Genomic DNA, 16873 nt, shown 5'->3' on the forward strand with positions numbered 1-16873 from the left:
CACAAAACAAACAATATAAATACTGCCAATATTTATAATAATTAGAAAGCTCTGATTATGGAGTTCTCACATAATAACATCTGACTATCAGCAAAGCTAAACATTGACCATAGTATACTTAACATGCATATTATAAAAGGTCAGAAGTAGAAGGTGCTCTGTATTCTGTAATCTTTTTTCACTGGCAAAGTATATTTAGTGGAAAAAGTGTTTTTGCTGTGTTTAATTAAAATTAAGAGAAAAGTTTAAATATCTATTAATTTTTTAAAATGTTTTTTTTTACAATTTCTGAAACTCATTATTTGGAAACTTTGCATTTTATTGTTTTTGATGCCAGTCATTTTGAATATGTATAGGACAACATTATTCAGTTTTACTTTTGATAAACTAAAGTTTTTGATGCCATCCTCTTGGACAACTCACTAGGTTTTCACTGTAAATGGCTTTGTTTGGAGATGTCAAACTGCATAATTTAACCGTGGAAAAAAAATTTATAAAAATGGTTTTGTAGTTCACTGTAAGTTATGTTATATGTGTTTTGAGACCTTTCAGTACTCAATCATACCTTCAAATTCTTAGTAGTGTGAATGACTAAAGGTAAATTTCTTAGATTGATCTGCTGTGGATCACCTGGTTCGTTTAGTTGCATGAATTTCAAGCACAATAAAATGGTAGATCCAACTTTGTTTTGTTTGTACTGAAACACTTCATACAAGTTAGATAGAAAATAAAGTGAGAGGAAGTGCTCCAGACATATACAGAAAAATATAAACATTATAAAATATATATACACTTAAAAACATAAAGTTCAGCAAATGTTACATTAATCATAAGGATAACGTACATGTATGTAACACAATTTAACTAATCTTACTAAATAAGTCTTAAATGTCTAAATCAAAACATAAAATTATAAATTTATGAAAAGAAAGAGGATGCTTGAGACTGCAGTAAATTCTTATGTTTTCTAGTTGTTATGAAAAACTTGTGATAAAGAATTTGATTTAGGTCACTATTGGTATAATAATTTAGTGAAAACATTGTCACCCTGATGTTTTATATTATAAATACTATAAATTTCATTAGAAATTTTATTGTTGGTCTCAGTGCATGAAAGAAAACGCCTTTTCTAAATATAATCCATAAGTTTTTGTTTCCTTTTTTTACAGTGTTTGATTTTTGTTGATGATGCTCAGTCTGTTGGTGATGTTCTGGAAAAACTCAGCAAAGGCAGTGAGGTATAAATAAGTTTCTTTGGAACTTTTTTCAAATTTAAAGGTTATATTAAAAAAATTTAACCCTGGAAAGTTACTGATGTTGTAGAAAAAAAGCTTGTATTTTACAGCATATTTTCTATTTCAATCACTGGATCATCCAATGCAATTTGAGTTTGTGAGAAAACTTTTCTTAGCCCAAAATCACTCTTGTGAAAAAAAATCTTTTAGGTTATTGGCTTCATAGGAAAAATGTTTGTATTCATTTATATATGAACTGAGACTCCATAAAAGTCCCCTTACTTTTGACATAAAACATGTAATTTTAGTATCTGATGTGCCCACTTGTTTTGAGTTGATTTTATATTTCAATAAGAAGAATCTCTAAAGTATAGCAGTTATACTTTTCTCTGGAAATGTAACACATAATGCCTTTTACTCTTCATCAAAACTGCTTTGAGTGAAGGTGTCTCCAAAATGCAGAGAAAAGAAAAAAATTATTCCTTTAATTTTCTTATGAAAAGGAGATGTTTTAAAGTTGTTAAAAGCACCTAACTATGCTGTGAATTGCTAGAAGATCTGATGAATTAACAATGAAGTAATCTGAAATAATTAGAAAACATTTAGGTTTAAACTTCCTGAATGTTTTTGTTTTTTAAATTTAGCAGTAAAGATGATACTAGGTTATGGTAATCAATTTTTATGTAGTCAGTTATACAAGTTATTTTTATGTTGCATTTTATTTTTGTTAGAATAGGCTAAACTCTTTTTTTTCAGTTTGTATTGAAGTATATGGTTGAGATAGTTATCTGTAATAATATCTTCTCTATTATGTCATAAATGTTAGTGATACAAAATGATTTATCATAAGTATTTTGTACATTTAATATTTGAATTTGCTTCAGATTAACAATGTATACATGCTGTTTTGTAGGTATGTGAAAGCATCTGAGATCTTTACCTGAAATGTGACACATCATAAAAATCAGATGATTTCTTTATGCTGTAATTGGATAAAAACAGTGTAGAATAGCATAACATTCTTTATTATATTTTCACTTAATGAAATGTACTGATGTGGTACATGTGGCTTCTGTTTTTTTTCTTATAACTTAAACCTCTCGGGGTGAATGTTATTTTCTTGTAAGGTACGTACATGCTGCTAGTGAGTATTATTAATAAAAATGGGACATATACTTATCTTCATACACACAAGCTAGGTATATTTTATGTGCAATTATCGTATTACTAGATGATTTTGTATACTGTGCACTATCAGTGGTTTTTGTTTGGTTTTCAGGAAAATGCTCTAATGGCATACCAGATTGCTTTTGATTTGTACGAAAGTGCTACTCAGCAGTTTTTGGCTCGGGTTCTTCAGGCTTTGAGAGCTACTGCACCAGTCCCCTCAACAATCACTTTACCATTAATTTCTTCCAAGGAGAAAAAAGAAGGGTATACCACAAGTGTTGTAGTACTAGAACATATAGATCTATAATAACCTTATTGACATGGATATAAAACCAATAAGCAAAGTTATTAGTAGTGTGTTTTACAGCTAATCTGGAGTGAGTTTCAATTTTTTTAAGAATAAAGTATTTGTTAGGCAATGAAAATTTGTTAGTAAATGTAAGCCTTGAATTTTTTGTTCTCTAGATTTAGTATATTGATTGTGAAAGTGCATTCTTGAAAGTTTTGATTTTCTGTTGCTGTGTATATGGTATTACAAATTATGAAATGTAAAAAACATAAATGAGTGGTATTTATAACATCACAGAAGCAATGGTTCAGCAAGATATTTTTCAGTATTGTTTCATATTGACTGCCTTCAATAGTTTTGTGTTTTTTATGAGTGCATTATAGCAGGTGCTATTGTATTTTTACTGCTCTAAGAAAAGTCTAAGACAAAATCTTGATATTTCCGAAGAATACCAAAATGGAAATAATGAATATTATGTTTGATCCATTCATTATTAAATAGCTCTATAATAGAACTCGCCTATCTTACCTTTAGCTTTAATGGAATAAATCTGTGTACAGATGACATATTAAGTCTCGCATCATACCACCTACTTACATGAATTAGGTTATTAGCTGCAAAGAAATAAAGAGAAAATGTTATTACTTGGATAGTTTACTATATAATTTATGCTTTCAAGTAGCTTTAATACAGTCAGGATTGCTTGACAAAATTACAGAGTCTGTAAAATGCTTAAATAGGAACTGGTATAATCTAAAAATAGGCCATACCATGAATCTAAGAAACAGGAAATGTCTGGGATAAGATGCAGAAGGATATGACAAATAGAGTATCACTTAGAAAGTCAGATCCACTATATGAGGTCACACACATAAGTGAAATATCTATTGTTTCACATGGTAGTTTTGTTAAATACTTCTAAACTTAGAAACAATACAATAATATAGCAAAGATATCAATGTTACTGCTGTGTTTAAGTAAACAGAAGATGCAAACATAAGACTTTCTATTAAATCATAGCTTCAGCTCATAGAATTTTAAGTAAAAAATATTAAAATTAATGGTTTGTGAATAGACATTGTAATTTAGTTCATGAGGTGACAGAATATGTAATGTATTCCATGATGGAATATGTCTGTTATTATTTTCTTAACTACTTTGTATTAGGTCTAGAAATACAAATAGCTATCAGGAGATGTGTATTTGTAATTTTTTTTGTTATTGTGACTTACTCCTATTCATGTATTTAACTGAAGATTAGTGATAATAATATAAGACTAGTTTTGTTCGTAATTATGTATCATTGTAAGACTTGTTTGTAGTGATACATATTGTTTATTGTTACTTCATTAAAGTGATTTTAATTCTATGAGGTAACAAAATCTTTTATACAGCTTCTTTCATTAGGCAGATTTTGCAACAACTGTATTTTGTCTTTGCATATCTTAAGAAAATAAAAACTTTTCTGTTGTATTCCTTAGAGAAACTATGGAAACAGACCAAAAGGAATTGACTGATTCTCAACCCTTACCAGAATCAACACCTAAAAAGGAAGACCTGGTGAGTGAGATATTTGTATCAGTTTTTGTTTATAACTAGTAGATGGATTCAGATTATAGTTTTCTGTATGAAATTAGGAATTGAAAGAAAAATGCTATGTTCTATAAGATTCAAATTGTAAGTATTTCAGTAACTGTATGCTACACTGCTAAATTAATTCATGTTATTGATTTAATATCTTTATTAAATTAGCAATTCAAAGAAAAATGTTCTCCCAGGTTCACATTTCTTGAATGCAATATCTCAGTAACTATATGCCTATAACTGCTAAATTAGTTCACAGTTATCAATATGTTATGTAAAGTAGTGATTCAAAAAAAAAATGTATTTAATGTGCTCTTAGGGGTCAGATTTGCAGAACTGTATTCAAACAATACATTTGTTTATATTTTTCTGTCAGTTTATTCAGCACAGAATGTAAAACCTGTTTTGTTGATAGCAGAAGTATAAGCATCATAATTTGGTAATAAGAGTATGGAAATGTATAATTATGCAAAGACAGCATTTTGTGCTACTTTTAACTTAAAATTATTGAATTCCCTCAAAGATATATATATAATATACAGGTTGTGTGTAATATTAAATCAAATAATTTTACTGATTTAGGTAATGTATTATTCTCATGAACCATGATAGTGGTTCATAATAGGGACCACAAGGAATTGCACAAAACCCTAATAGAACGTTTGGGCAAAATGTGCCTTTAACAGTAAAGATTCAGTTCAATCAACACTTTAAAACCTCTGATGTTGACTGCTAAGGTTGTACACATATAAAAATGCACAAAAAAAACATGCATGTTAGACTTATAAGGAAAAGATAATCTGCTCAAAATGGCCCTTTGGAACTCTTCTTTTTATTATTATTCTCTAGTCAGCCTACAACAAAAACAGCTTGATATATTACACCCAAACCTTTAGTAGAATACTAAGTAAGGTATGACGAAGGTTGTAGGGGTATTGAAAACTTGATCAGTTTCTTCTGTATTTTACATAAGCTAAAAAATCATAATTCTTGTGTAAACGATGTTATCACTACCCCTTGAAGTTAGCTTTCTTACAAACATCTGGTGTTCCTTTAAAAAGCTTCAGTACAGTGTGAAACAGGAATTACCAGCCAGTAACAGATGAACATTACATGACTAACATGTAGATACTCAATGCTTTGTACACTATACAATCAGTGTCTTTAGGTAGCCAACCCCTATGTTATCTATGAAGTAAAAGAGAAAAAAGAAATCAATGCACATAATATTAAATTTTATTAAACACATTTGTAGAGTGCTTACTTTATATGCTTTGTACACTATACAATCAGTGTCTGTAGGTAGCCAACCCCTATGTTATCTATGAAGTAAAAGAGAAAAAGAAATCAATGCATATAATATTAAATTTTATTAAACACATTTGTAGAGTGCTTACTTTATAAGACACGAAGATTTATCTTAAACGATGTTTTTGACATATGTTTTATATGAAAAGGCTGCTTTTTTACTGGTGAAATTGTATGTATGCTTAGAGGAGATTGTGTCTTAGTCTAGGCATATGTTTGTCCATTGCTACGCCTTATATATAGAGAATTTACTTACACAGAAACTATAAATGCTCACTATATTCTCAAACAAATCTCCAGCTGCAGCTTAACATTTTATATCTTGAACTAATTTGACCAAATAGTCAATAGCTACAGTAAATCATCATGAACTGTATCAGGTAGGTCAGTGCTTTCCAAATTGTGTGCTGCTGAAGTGTCTCAGGTGTGTCGTGAAACTTTTGCAATTATTATGTAATTTTTATTTAGTAATGTAAATTTATTATCAACTTAATACATTTTTAAAATTTAAAATTTGATTTATTTTCTCTTTGATACACAGTATAACAGTAATTTCTACTTGTCTTAGTCAGGGGGGTGCCACTAGGCCTGCCATATAGACTTATTTACTTGTACTGCAAGATGTTTGGGGCATTAAATGTGTGCTGCGAGCTAAAGAGGCTTGGGAAGCATTGATCTAGGTACTAGCTGTACTTAATATCATTACAGTGTATGAAATTAGCTACCATATCAAGTAAGCATTTGCCCATAGTTGAGTATAAAAAAACTAGCAAACAAGATAAATAAAAAAATTGGTAATTTAAAAACCTGCAAATAGGGATCATAAGAAAAGTAAGAAAACAGGACTAGAGATACTGTAGACATTATTTTGACTCCACCAAATGTAATTCTAGGTAACAGCATGTACCCAAAATAGTGATTTGTAGTTTGAGTAAATAATGTCTACAGTATTTCTAGATTTATTTCTTTACTTTTTTATGATCCCTAGTTGCAGGTGTTTAAATTCCCAATTTATTTATTTATTTTGTTTTTATATGAATTACAATATTTTTGATTTTTGTTTGGGTGTATAACTAGAATTATTTCTTCCATTCAAACACTCATTGTTGATGTGTTCAAAATGACTTGAAACATTTTATATATTATTTCATTCAATTTTGAAATATGTTTAGTATAAAATGATGTCACGAAAAGTGAAACATCATTAAAGATTATGTAAGACTTAATCCTCAAATTACAGTTTTTATACTGTTCACTAATGGTTGTTTCTATATTTTTTATATTGAGTAATTTTATGTTCTTGCTTGTTACAACAGTGTAAAGAATTGACAGAAAAGGTTAAAATCATTTTCTTTTTTTTCTAAAATGTGTGAACTACTGCAGTAACTAGTAAGATTTATTGCAATAATGATAGTAGTTTAAATTTTTTTGTTTTACATGTACATTACAAGGGTAATACAACCAACAAAGTCATGGACCCCAAAGCAATTTGGTGCATAAATAATTTAAAAAAACTTCACTTAAGTAGCCTGTGAGGTCCATATAATCTGGAATTCTAGAGTTAAAACATGTCTTCTTACTATCACTGTTGTATTATCTGAAAAAAAAGAAATTGATCTACAGTATTTGTAATTTAAATCTATATATTATACAGAGTGAGGAACAAAAGAAGCATCAAGAAAGAATTGAGAAGCTGGCCACAATACTGGGGGGTGAAGTTACCATCAATTTGCATTTGCAGTTCTTAATAAGAAACAACCATACAGATATGCTTATTCTAAAACATACCAAGGTAAGAAAGATTTTAAGTTTCTTATTTTATTATATACTTGTTTTTATTTGTTATGCTTTCTTTAAAAGAAACATATCAGACTGTGGAGACTAGTTGCACATATGTAAAAATGAATTTCAAGAGAGTGGTAGTCTAAAAATTGATTTCTTCCCAAAATGCCTAATATATCTAAAAAATACCACATCAGTTGTAAAGGAATCAAATTAAATAATATTATGAAGTTGTTTCTTGTTTATTGAATCTGTATTTCAGTAAACATGAAGTTCATTTATTCAGACAATGTCATATTGTTGTGTAGGAGCTAATGCTGCACTAGTAGAAAACCATAGTGTTTTCGTTTTTATGTTCTTTTACATCAGAAAATGTGTATGTGATTGCTCTTGTAACAACTAAACAAAAAGCTGGTAAGTATGGAAGTCTGTCTAAACAGCTGCTTAGTTGGTTATTTTAGGTACAGCCAACCTCTGTTATTTGCAAATAGAAATTAGTTTAATATCATTCTTCAACTATTTGGAATTAAAAAAAAAAAGAAGAGAAAGTTCAATGTGAATGAAGAAACCTGAAGATAAGCTGTATATATACCCTATTGGCATGACATAGAAAAACATCTGAAAACTGGAATTGTCAAGTTGAACTAAAAACAGTACTGGAATTGCATATATAGTAACATTAGAAAGCTATGATGAAAAACTTGCAATTTTGATTTGACTACATGTGATTTTTTTTTATTATCTTTCACAGAAAAGTTTTATTATGTCTGAAAATACTTCTACAGTATATCAGTGGTTAAATTAAATGTGATAACATATGTTTGGTTTACTTGACTTCTGTTCAACTGCTAGAACTATAGTCTTTAGTAAACTAGTTTAATGTTCTCAAACTAGACTTCAGATATTATTGAACTAATTGTTCAAACCAGAATTCTGAAATGATTGAACTGTCAAATCAGAAATATGTATAAAAAAAAATGTGGAAATGGTACACAAGAAAGAATTTTACACAATTTTTAAAAGATTTAAAAAGTCATAACTAATATTCTCTCTTTGAAAAATAGGATTTACAGTTTTGATTAATCCAAGTTTTGAAGCTTAATTGAAACCTTCAGTTATATATATATAGAATAGTTGTTCTCTAAAGTCTATTTTACTTTTAGGATGCTGTAAGAAACTCTGTTTGTCATACAGCCACAGTGATTGCAAACTCTATCATGCATTGTGGGACCACAAGTGATCAGTTTCTCAGGTAAGAAACTGTGTGAAGAGTGAAAAACTGTGAATGTAAATAGTTGCTTCTGATCACTGAATTGCATTAAAAGTCATAATATAGAATTTTGTTAATAACAAGTAATTTATTAATTTGATGTTTTTTAAATACAAACTAAACATGTTTTATATTTTCTCTAAATATGAATTTACATATAATATGTAATATAATTTACAGCACTAAGTGTTTCTTACATATTGATACAAAGCTGATGTGATTCTATTTCTAGTACAAATTCCTAGAATATAAGAAAGTAAACAATTTTGGTGCTTGAGTGCAGAGAAGAATGAATCAACCATGCTGTTAATCTTTGAAGATAGTCATTTATTAATATCAGTACTAGTTTTGGAACTTCGAACTTTTATTATTACTGTTTATATAAGCTTAGTGCAGCTCTTCTTTTATGCTACATTTGAATACAACTTATTTTAACTTGTAACAAAAAATTATTTTCCTCTGAAAAAAATTTTGTTGATGAATAATTAATTTTAAATGTGATATTATGATTTTTGGACTTTTTTTTTTATTGTTGAAATAAACTTTTATTTAAATTTCAGGGACAATTTAGATTGGTTAGCTAGAGCCACAAACTGGGCCAAATTTACTGCAACTGCTAGCTTGGGAGTTATTCATAAGGTGAGTTCATAAGTTAATAAATAAAAACATTTGTGCTTTTATTCTTTTTTTTATTTTATTTAGTAAAACATTATGTAAATTTCTCAGCTTAAACAATTATCTTTCCAAGACTAAAACACTTGCCTTTATCTCAGTTTGTGGTTAATGAGGATTGTTTTCATTTATGAAATATTGATATTTCAGGAAGACATGGTAGAGATTCAATATTATTGCCTCTTTTTTGTTTCACAATTATTTTTAGATTGTGTGCTTGGTATTTGACCAAGAAATGCTAATGTTTGTTAAACTGAAAGCACAAAGGATAGTGTACATATGTTTTGGGGAGGTTCAAACTGTTGAAAATATAATTTAACTAAAATAATATGTTGTGATTGTAAAACATATTTGGAAATTTTACATTTTAATTTCCTGCTGAACAATAGGAAGTAAAATATACACTGCAAACTTACAGGGCCATGAAAAGGAGGCACTACATTTGATGTCATCTTATTTACCAAAAGATTCAGGACCAGGAAGTGGATACACAGAAGGTGGTGGTCTGTATGCCCTGGGGCTGATTCACGCTAATCATGGTGCTGCTATCATTGATTATCTTTTGAATCAATTGAAAGATGCATCCAATGAGGTGAGAACAGATGACTGTGTGTTAGTGTTTTCTTTTTAAAATTCATCATAAAGATACATTCTGATTTAGTTTTATCTAAATATTTTGAAATGTGCTTCTTTTTAATTTAATGTAGTTGCTGTAATTTTAATAGCATGTGTTTTTGTTGAAGACTGTTTGCTGATTTTTATAGATATGAAACAGCTGATTGTCTTCAAACTTGTAGATCTAAGTATTTGATTAATTTATGAAGAAAAATTAACATCCATCCAATATACATTTTATTAAGATACAATACTTAAGAAAATAATTTGTATTTGTAGATTCTTCTGATAATCTTTAATACATATGTTTATGTTTTTATCTGAATGTGATATTTTCCTAGTACAACATGCACAAGCAATATGAGTACACAGATCACCTTAAGATTTACAAGTAATATACTTCAAAAGCTTAAAAATAGATTTCAGAAAAAGAAATTTGAAATATGATACATTAAAATTATAAACTACATCAAATTGGGAGTAGTAATTTAAATTTTATTAGTTCTTTCATGAAGAATCAATATTGATGATAGGTGTTTCTAACCATGATATTTTTTATGCAGATGATAAGGCATGGAGGTTGTTTAGGTTTAGGTTTAGCAGCCATGGGAACACAAAGGCAAGGTATGGATTTTTTTTTTTTATCAAGTATATTTGCTCTCTTAAAAGTATTTAAATTTGATTTATCTGGCAAATTATAGATATGAAACTATTTTGCTTTATTAAGGGTGGTCTGAGAAGTTTAGCTATATTTAGGAAATTATTAGCCAACAAAGTTATATGGATGAATAAGATATATTAGAAATATTCAATTTAGATGTATATCCTTTTTATCCTCTTTGAATGTAAATCAGTACTGTCGAATTGTTACCTGTACTATGTTTAATATATTCGCATGGTAGAGTAGTTGGTGCTTGTTTCTTTTCATTTCATGTGTATGTCTATAGTGTGTAGTATTATTCATATTGTGGTGCATATAAGTAACATGTAGAATAGAGGAATTTTTATTTGATGGTGTACCTAAGACCTAAAAATGTGTGTGGTAATGTTAAAAAAATTGGATTGTTCTTATTAGAAATTTCATTTATCCGATGACCACTGGCTACTAACTTTTTGCGTAGCCAACGCAAGTCTTGCTATAATCAACTCTATCTAGCTATCAGGCAGCCTTATCGAACAACTTCTGTTTCTCCAAGTTTTGTGAGGTTTTGTATTTCCATCCTTTTGAGTCGTGCTTCCTCCATGTTCCTTTGATTTGCCTGATTGGGATCTCAGCGTGGTCTTTATGCTCTTTCCCATCCTCCCTTTGAACCTTTGTCTATGTGTTCCATGTACCATTTATACCTCAAGACCTGTTTCCTTCTCCTTCTTGCTTGTGGACATTGGCGATCAGATATTTATGCTGTGTACGTTACCCTCATCCTCTAACATTCTCCTTGTGTCATCCTACATCCTGACCAATCCTTCCTTCTTAGACCTATGCTGCCCATGAAGGTGTTTTGGCTGTCACACCAATTTCCTTACCTTCCATCTCCCACCTATACTCCCATTCTGATCCTGATAAGCTTTTTTTTCCAGTTTGCTCCTTACTGTCTCCTTATGAGCTTCATGTTCCGGATTTTTTAGCAGTGCTTAGAGGGCAGAAAGAAGATCAAGATAACTTTGTGTGAGGGAAATAGCAGAGGGAGCTAGCTATGCCAATATAGGTGGCACAATACTATTGATGGAGAGTAGTCACATGATATGTACAGGTTCCAAAATGGTGCAAAATTGGTGGGATATATAGATTGGTGCATTGAGCATGAATATTTTTTAGCAGTGCTTAGAGGGCAGAAAGAAGATCAAGATAACTTTGTGTGACAGGAGATAAGTGCCTATTGGAAATACATTTTCATTGTAAGAAAATGTTAACTTTTGCCAAAATTAACTTTTATTCTTTTAGAAGTTACTGTGACAAGGTTTATAAATTTAACAACATGGTTTGATATTGCTGTGTAGAACCATCAGTTTGGACATGCTAACAACATAGCACTGTAGCAGAAAGCTAGATAATTAGCATTAAATTTCTAATTTCTCCTTATAGATAGTTAAGTCATTTTGGTAATTTTAAACTAAAGATCAATTTATGTTTTTAATCTTTCTATATGTGGTGGTTTGATGTTGAATTATAATATATAGTATTGGTTTCACTTTTAAAAGTCGTATACATTTCACAGCATATACAAAATGTCACTTTATATAGTAAGAATGATAATTAGTAAACATATTTTTCAATAAGAATTGTAATTTTACAAGAAAAAAAAGCATTAAATATGTGGTGTTATGTTACAGCACATAACTGCTTACAGAAAATGGAGTTTTTTTTTATAATTCTGTTTATTTCAGAATATTACAAATTGTAATGCAAAATAAATTTGTGCTTGACTTGTGTGCCAGTTATTTGGGTTTTCTCATTCCTGTTAATTTGTATGGAAAAGCTTTAACCTGGTTAACTTACGAGAGCGCTACATGGTGCGTATGTTGTTAGTTGTTTACTTCTCACTCTGTTTTTTGGTATTAAATATTTAATAAATATATATCAACAAATGATGTAAAAGATGCTACATTCACATTATTTGTGCAATATATTTATAAGTATATGTATATTTTTCTGTATCATATCATAAAGAAACTTAAATAATTTTTGAGTCAGTCTACAGGTTTACAAAACCTTTCAGTTGGATTACTTTTACATGTGAATACACATAGATGTTAGAGACACTATAAGAGAAATCTGTTGACACAATTTCAGAACTGTTTTGTATTGTTGATCTTCTGACAACAGGAAACTTACATTGAGATATTGAATTATGGTTTTTGGCTTATGGAGCTTCACTAAATTTTGATCAAAGTAAATTAGGTTTGATTGATTTAACACTAATAAGCAAGAAAAAAAGACTCATTTTTGAATTATTTAAGTTAGAATTAAGAAAGAAGGTCCCAGAGTGTGGTCCAATGGTTAACATGTCAGACTATGAATCTGAGGTTTTGTAGGTCACACCTCATTACCCTCCTGCCTCAATCAAGCTCTGCACCTTAGGAATATTATATGGTTGATGGTCAAATCCCCTGTTTGGTTAGTGTAGCTCAAGAGTTGGCAGACAGTGGTGTTGATCAGCTGCTTTCCCTCTAGCCCATCACTTCAAAATTAAAGACAGTAAGCACAGATAGCACTCTAGTAGTTTTGTGTGAAATTCAACAAAAAAAAACAATTAATGTATAGATTCGTTACTCTACTTTTTTAAATGCTTAAAACTTTTTATTTGTGTGAGACAAGTCTTTGTTATTTTATATACTGAGCTAAAACAATTTTTGGGGGGCTACAAAAACATTTGGTATAATGTGTGATATTTTAGTTTTTTTTTACAAAATGTGAATGCTGTATATATATTTATACATGCATTCACATGAAATTCTAGACACCTAGGCCAAAAACAAGTGTTACGCACAAAGAACAGATAAGCGAAACTGTGCTTCTCTTTTCTTCTTTTTTTTTTCATGAGGAGCAACTACATTCCCACAAGTGGTTGTAGATGATGAATAATTGCTTTAAATGTGGGACATTGTGAGATTGAGAACCTGTATCTACTTCTATTTATTAAGTTTTAATTCTAGTTGCAACAAGTTTCATTCCCACAAGTGGTTGTAGATGATGAATAATTGCTTTAAATGTGGGACATTGTATGATTGAGAACCTGTATCTACTTCTAATTCTTAAGTTTTAATTCTAGTTTCAGGCTTTTATGTAAATGTAAATTTGTCAGATATCTCTCCTGCTAGGGCCTATTTTGCTGATCCAACATTCTAGTTTGATCTAGTCAATTGGAATTTTCTTTAAATCATTTAATGGAAGGAATTGCTTTTGTTTAATGCTCTTTTTTCTTTAGTTAATTGTTACTTTTGTGTTTTCATTATAAACATGTTTGTTTCTGTCTGTATACAAATCCAGTTGATAGATTTTTTAGCTAAAGTTAGTTACATATACTGATGTTCTTGATTTTTCTTATGTCTTCAGATGTATATGAACAATTAAAGTTCAACTTGTACCAAGATGATGCTGTCACTGGTGAAGCTGCTGGTATAGCCATGGGTTTAGTTATGTTAGGTTCAAAATCTGCTACAGCTGTAGAAGATATGGTTGCCGTAAGTGATTTTCAAACAATTTCTTTAATCATACTTACCATAAAATGTAATCACTCACTATTTGTAGGTTTTTTGCTTTTTTTTTAAAGTAAGATCCTCTAGTTGTTAGAAACAAGTGTTTAAGCTAAGATGTGATTTAACTTCAGCAACTTGATTCAGTGTTTAAAAACTCATAAAATATTAGTTTAAGTTTAATACTTTTTGAATGAAAATTTATCAAAAATGCAAAAAAAATTTCTAAAGAAAAAAAAAAGTCACTTTAAAATATCTGAAACATTATCTGCTTTTTTGTGATTTTAATATAGAAATTTAACTTTTAAGGAAATTGGTATTTGGAATGTAATATTTGGCTAAAAACTTTGTGGCAGAAAAAATCCTTTATAATCATTTAGCTGCTTGTAAGTTTTTGGTTCAATATATCCATTCTACTAGCTGTGATACTCATGAGAGTGGCAAGGTTCCACTGATGGGCTACATTAAAGTCGTTTTCCTCATACAAGCTTCTATGTACTACAGCTATAATGTAGTGCAGTTGGAACAGATGACTATAGTAATATTGAAATTTGTTATTGTGATATTTGTTGCAACTGATTTGTATGTGCTGCTGTCTCTAGAGTAGATATTGTAGTGTGAACAACTTAGATGTGTTAGAATTTACAAAAGGCTAGGTAAAATATTGCATTTATCATATTGGAACATTTATGTTTTCAGTATGCTCAAGAAACTCAACATGAAAAGATCTTGAGAGGTCTGGCAGTGGGGATCTCATTGACCATGTATGGACGTTTAGAGGAGGCAGATACTTTGATTGAAAGTTTATGTAGAGATAAAGACCCTCTTCTCAGACGTTCTGGTGTATATACTATAGCCATAGCTTATTGCGGAACAGGAAACAATGCAGCTATTCGACGATTGCTGCATGTTGCTGTAAGTAATATTACTGTTCATTTAGTAAAATTTATTGGAATACAACTTTATTAAAAAAATTAAGATATGTATTACCACAACATGTATAAACATAACCCTTTTTGTAGTTAAGAATGTAAGTGCTTTGTTTGATTTCTTCATGGTCAGTTACTTTTTAAGTAATCTTTTCTTAGTAACAATATCTTCTGGGAAAGTTCGTTTTAAAATGTTTTTCTTGTGAACAGGTGATTCAGAAGTCCGTTAACAGGTAAATAAATCAGAAATAGAGAGGTATAGGAAAATATTTGTTAGTAGTGTGGAAGGAGGTATTGTGGGCTTACCTTGTGCCAGTATTGTGGAAGCTAATCAAGGCCAACTTCAAAGTCGTGTCATTAGAAAATGATTAATATGCATTATACACCTAAAATGTCAGTTACAAAGGTGCTGACATACATTTTAAACCAAAAAATTACTAAAATCGCTCCTATAACTCATGCTCTAATTTTACTTATATGACCTATGAATGTGACACTCCTAGTTTGACTGTTTTGTGTGTAGTCAATGAGGATGTCATTGAATCTGTAGAGGTACTGTTATTTTACATAGTTTTATTTTAAATGTTGAAATTAATATAGATATATTTCTAATTGTTGTTGTAAATTAGCAACAACTATTAAGTTAATCATGTTTTAGTTTGAATGGTTTGTCTAGTACTTTGGATTTTAAGTGTTTCAGTAACATTTTCTTCCACTAATTTTGATTTTTGATTAGTGAAATCTTTTAAGGAAGTACCCATTACCGAAAAGATTACAATTTATAGCAAACAAAAGAAAAACAACAACTTTAATAATGTTATTGTTTGTTTTCGTCCACTCTACTGCCTGTATTCTGACTGAAGAATGCAGGTTTCGCTTGTGGACAACAATAAAATTAGATCATGTGCCATATAATAACTTTAGTAGTGTACTTGTGTACATACTAGAGATAGGAGCACATGATCACAAGAACTTACCTTTTTGTTATGGATCAAATGTGTGTGTGGGTATATATGTAAAATACAGATTAAAACTTTGCTAGGTTGTAGGCTGAGTATTTTAGGATCTTTCTATGTATAATATATATTTGATTTTTGGACTTTTTTTTCAACTGGATACAGTTAATTTATTTGCATGGTTTTTGTGTTAAATCTGGAATTATAACCAATTTTGAAAATTTTGTATTAGTTGAAGCATCAAAATGTTTTGTCGTGTAAGTAAAATTACTTTTAATGAATAAAACCATAGGATCTGAATTTGTGTCAAGTTAGTGACTTGGTGTATAATTAGATTATTTGTGTGAGAGTAAACAGTGCATGTTTACTGTTCATTTGCTAATGCATTGTCTTGTGATCACATAGTAACACTTAAAAGCATTTCAGATTAATGATACTAGCTGAAAATAGGGTTTTCTTGCTGCCATTTATTGATAATGAAATTTATATTCATGGGCTTAGATCAGTTGAAAAAATGTAATATGATTTAAAAAATATTAAAGTTATGCCCCATTACTATTGAATAATTTTATTATCATTGGTACACGCACACTGTAGTTATTTTGTGAATATTCTGAACATTTTGATGTATGTTTTCCATGTGATTTGGAAATTACTTTTTGTGAGGAGTATTCTTAAAAGTAAATATAATTATAAGACAAATGTCAAATGTGATAGCGGTGTTATATTTTTCTTTCCATTAGTGTGACCTTCAAACTTTCATTGTTGATAATTTTTTGTTTTATAGTTTAAATAATATTTGTATTTTTATTATTGCATTTATTATTTTTATTGTGTAGGTTTTTAGCTCCTTAATGGTTATTGAAGAC

General features: G+C 29.6%; 1 protein-coding gene across 1 annotated transcript in view; it reads left to right on the forward strand.

Moving 5' to 3' along the window:
- Window positions 1-16873, forward strand: part of LOC106478623 (26S proteasome non-ATPase regulatory subunit 1) — a 34684-nt gene that overhangs the window by 17084 nt on the left and 727 nt on the right. The window contains exons 7-16 of the mRNA XM_022382247.1: window positions 1170-1238; window positions 2515-2669; window positions 4176-4254; window positions 7241-7378; window positions 8532-8620; window positions 9199-9277; window positions 9729-9902; window positions 10489-10549; window positions 13980-14107; window positions 14819-15034. Of these exons, the coding sequence (XP_022237955.1) occupies window positions 1170-1238; window positions 2515-2669; window positions 4176-4254; window positions 7241-7378; window positions 8532-8620; window positions 9199-9277; window positions 9729-9902; window positions 10489-10549; window positions 13980-14107; window positions 14819-15034 (1188 nt within the window). The remainder of the gene's footprint in view (window positions 1-1169; window positions 1239-2514; window positions 2670-4175; window positions 4255-7240; window positions 7379-8531; window positions 8621-9198; window positions 9278-9728; window positions 9903-10488; window positions 10550-13979; window positions 14108-14818; window positions 15035-16873) is intronic.

This window comes from Limulus polyphemus, unplaced genomic scaffold (assembly GCF_000517525.1).
Source record: "Limulus polyphemus unplaced genomic scaffold, Limulus_polyphemus-2.1.2 Scaffold234, whole genome shotgun sequence".
Classification (NCBI taxonomy): domain Eukaryota; kingdom Metazoa; phylum Arthropoda; class Merostomata; order Xiphosura; family Limulidae; genus Limulus; species Limulus polyphemus.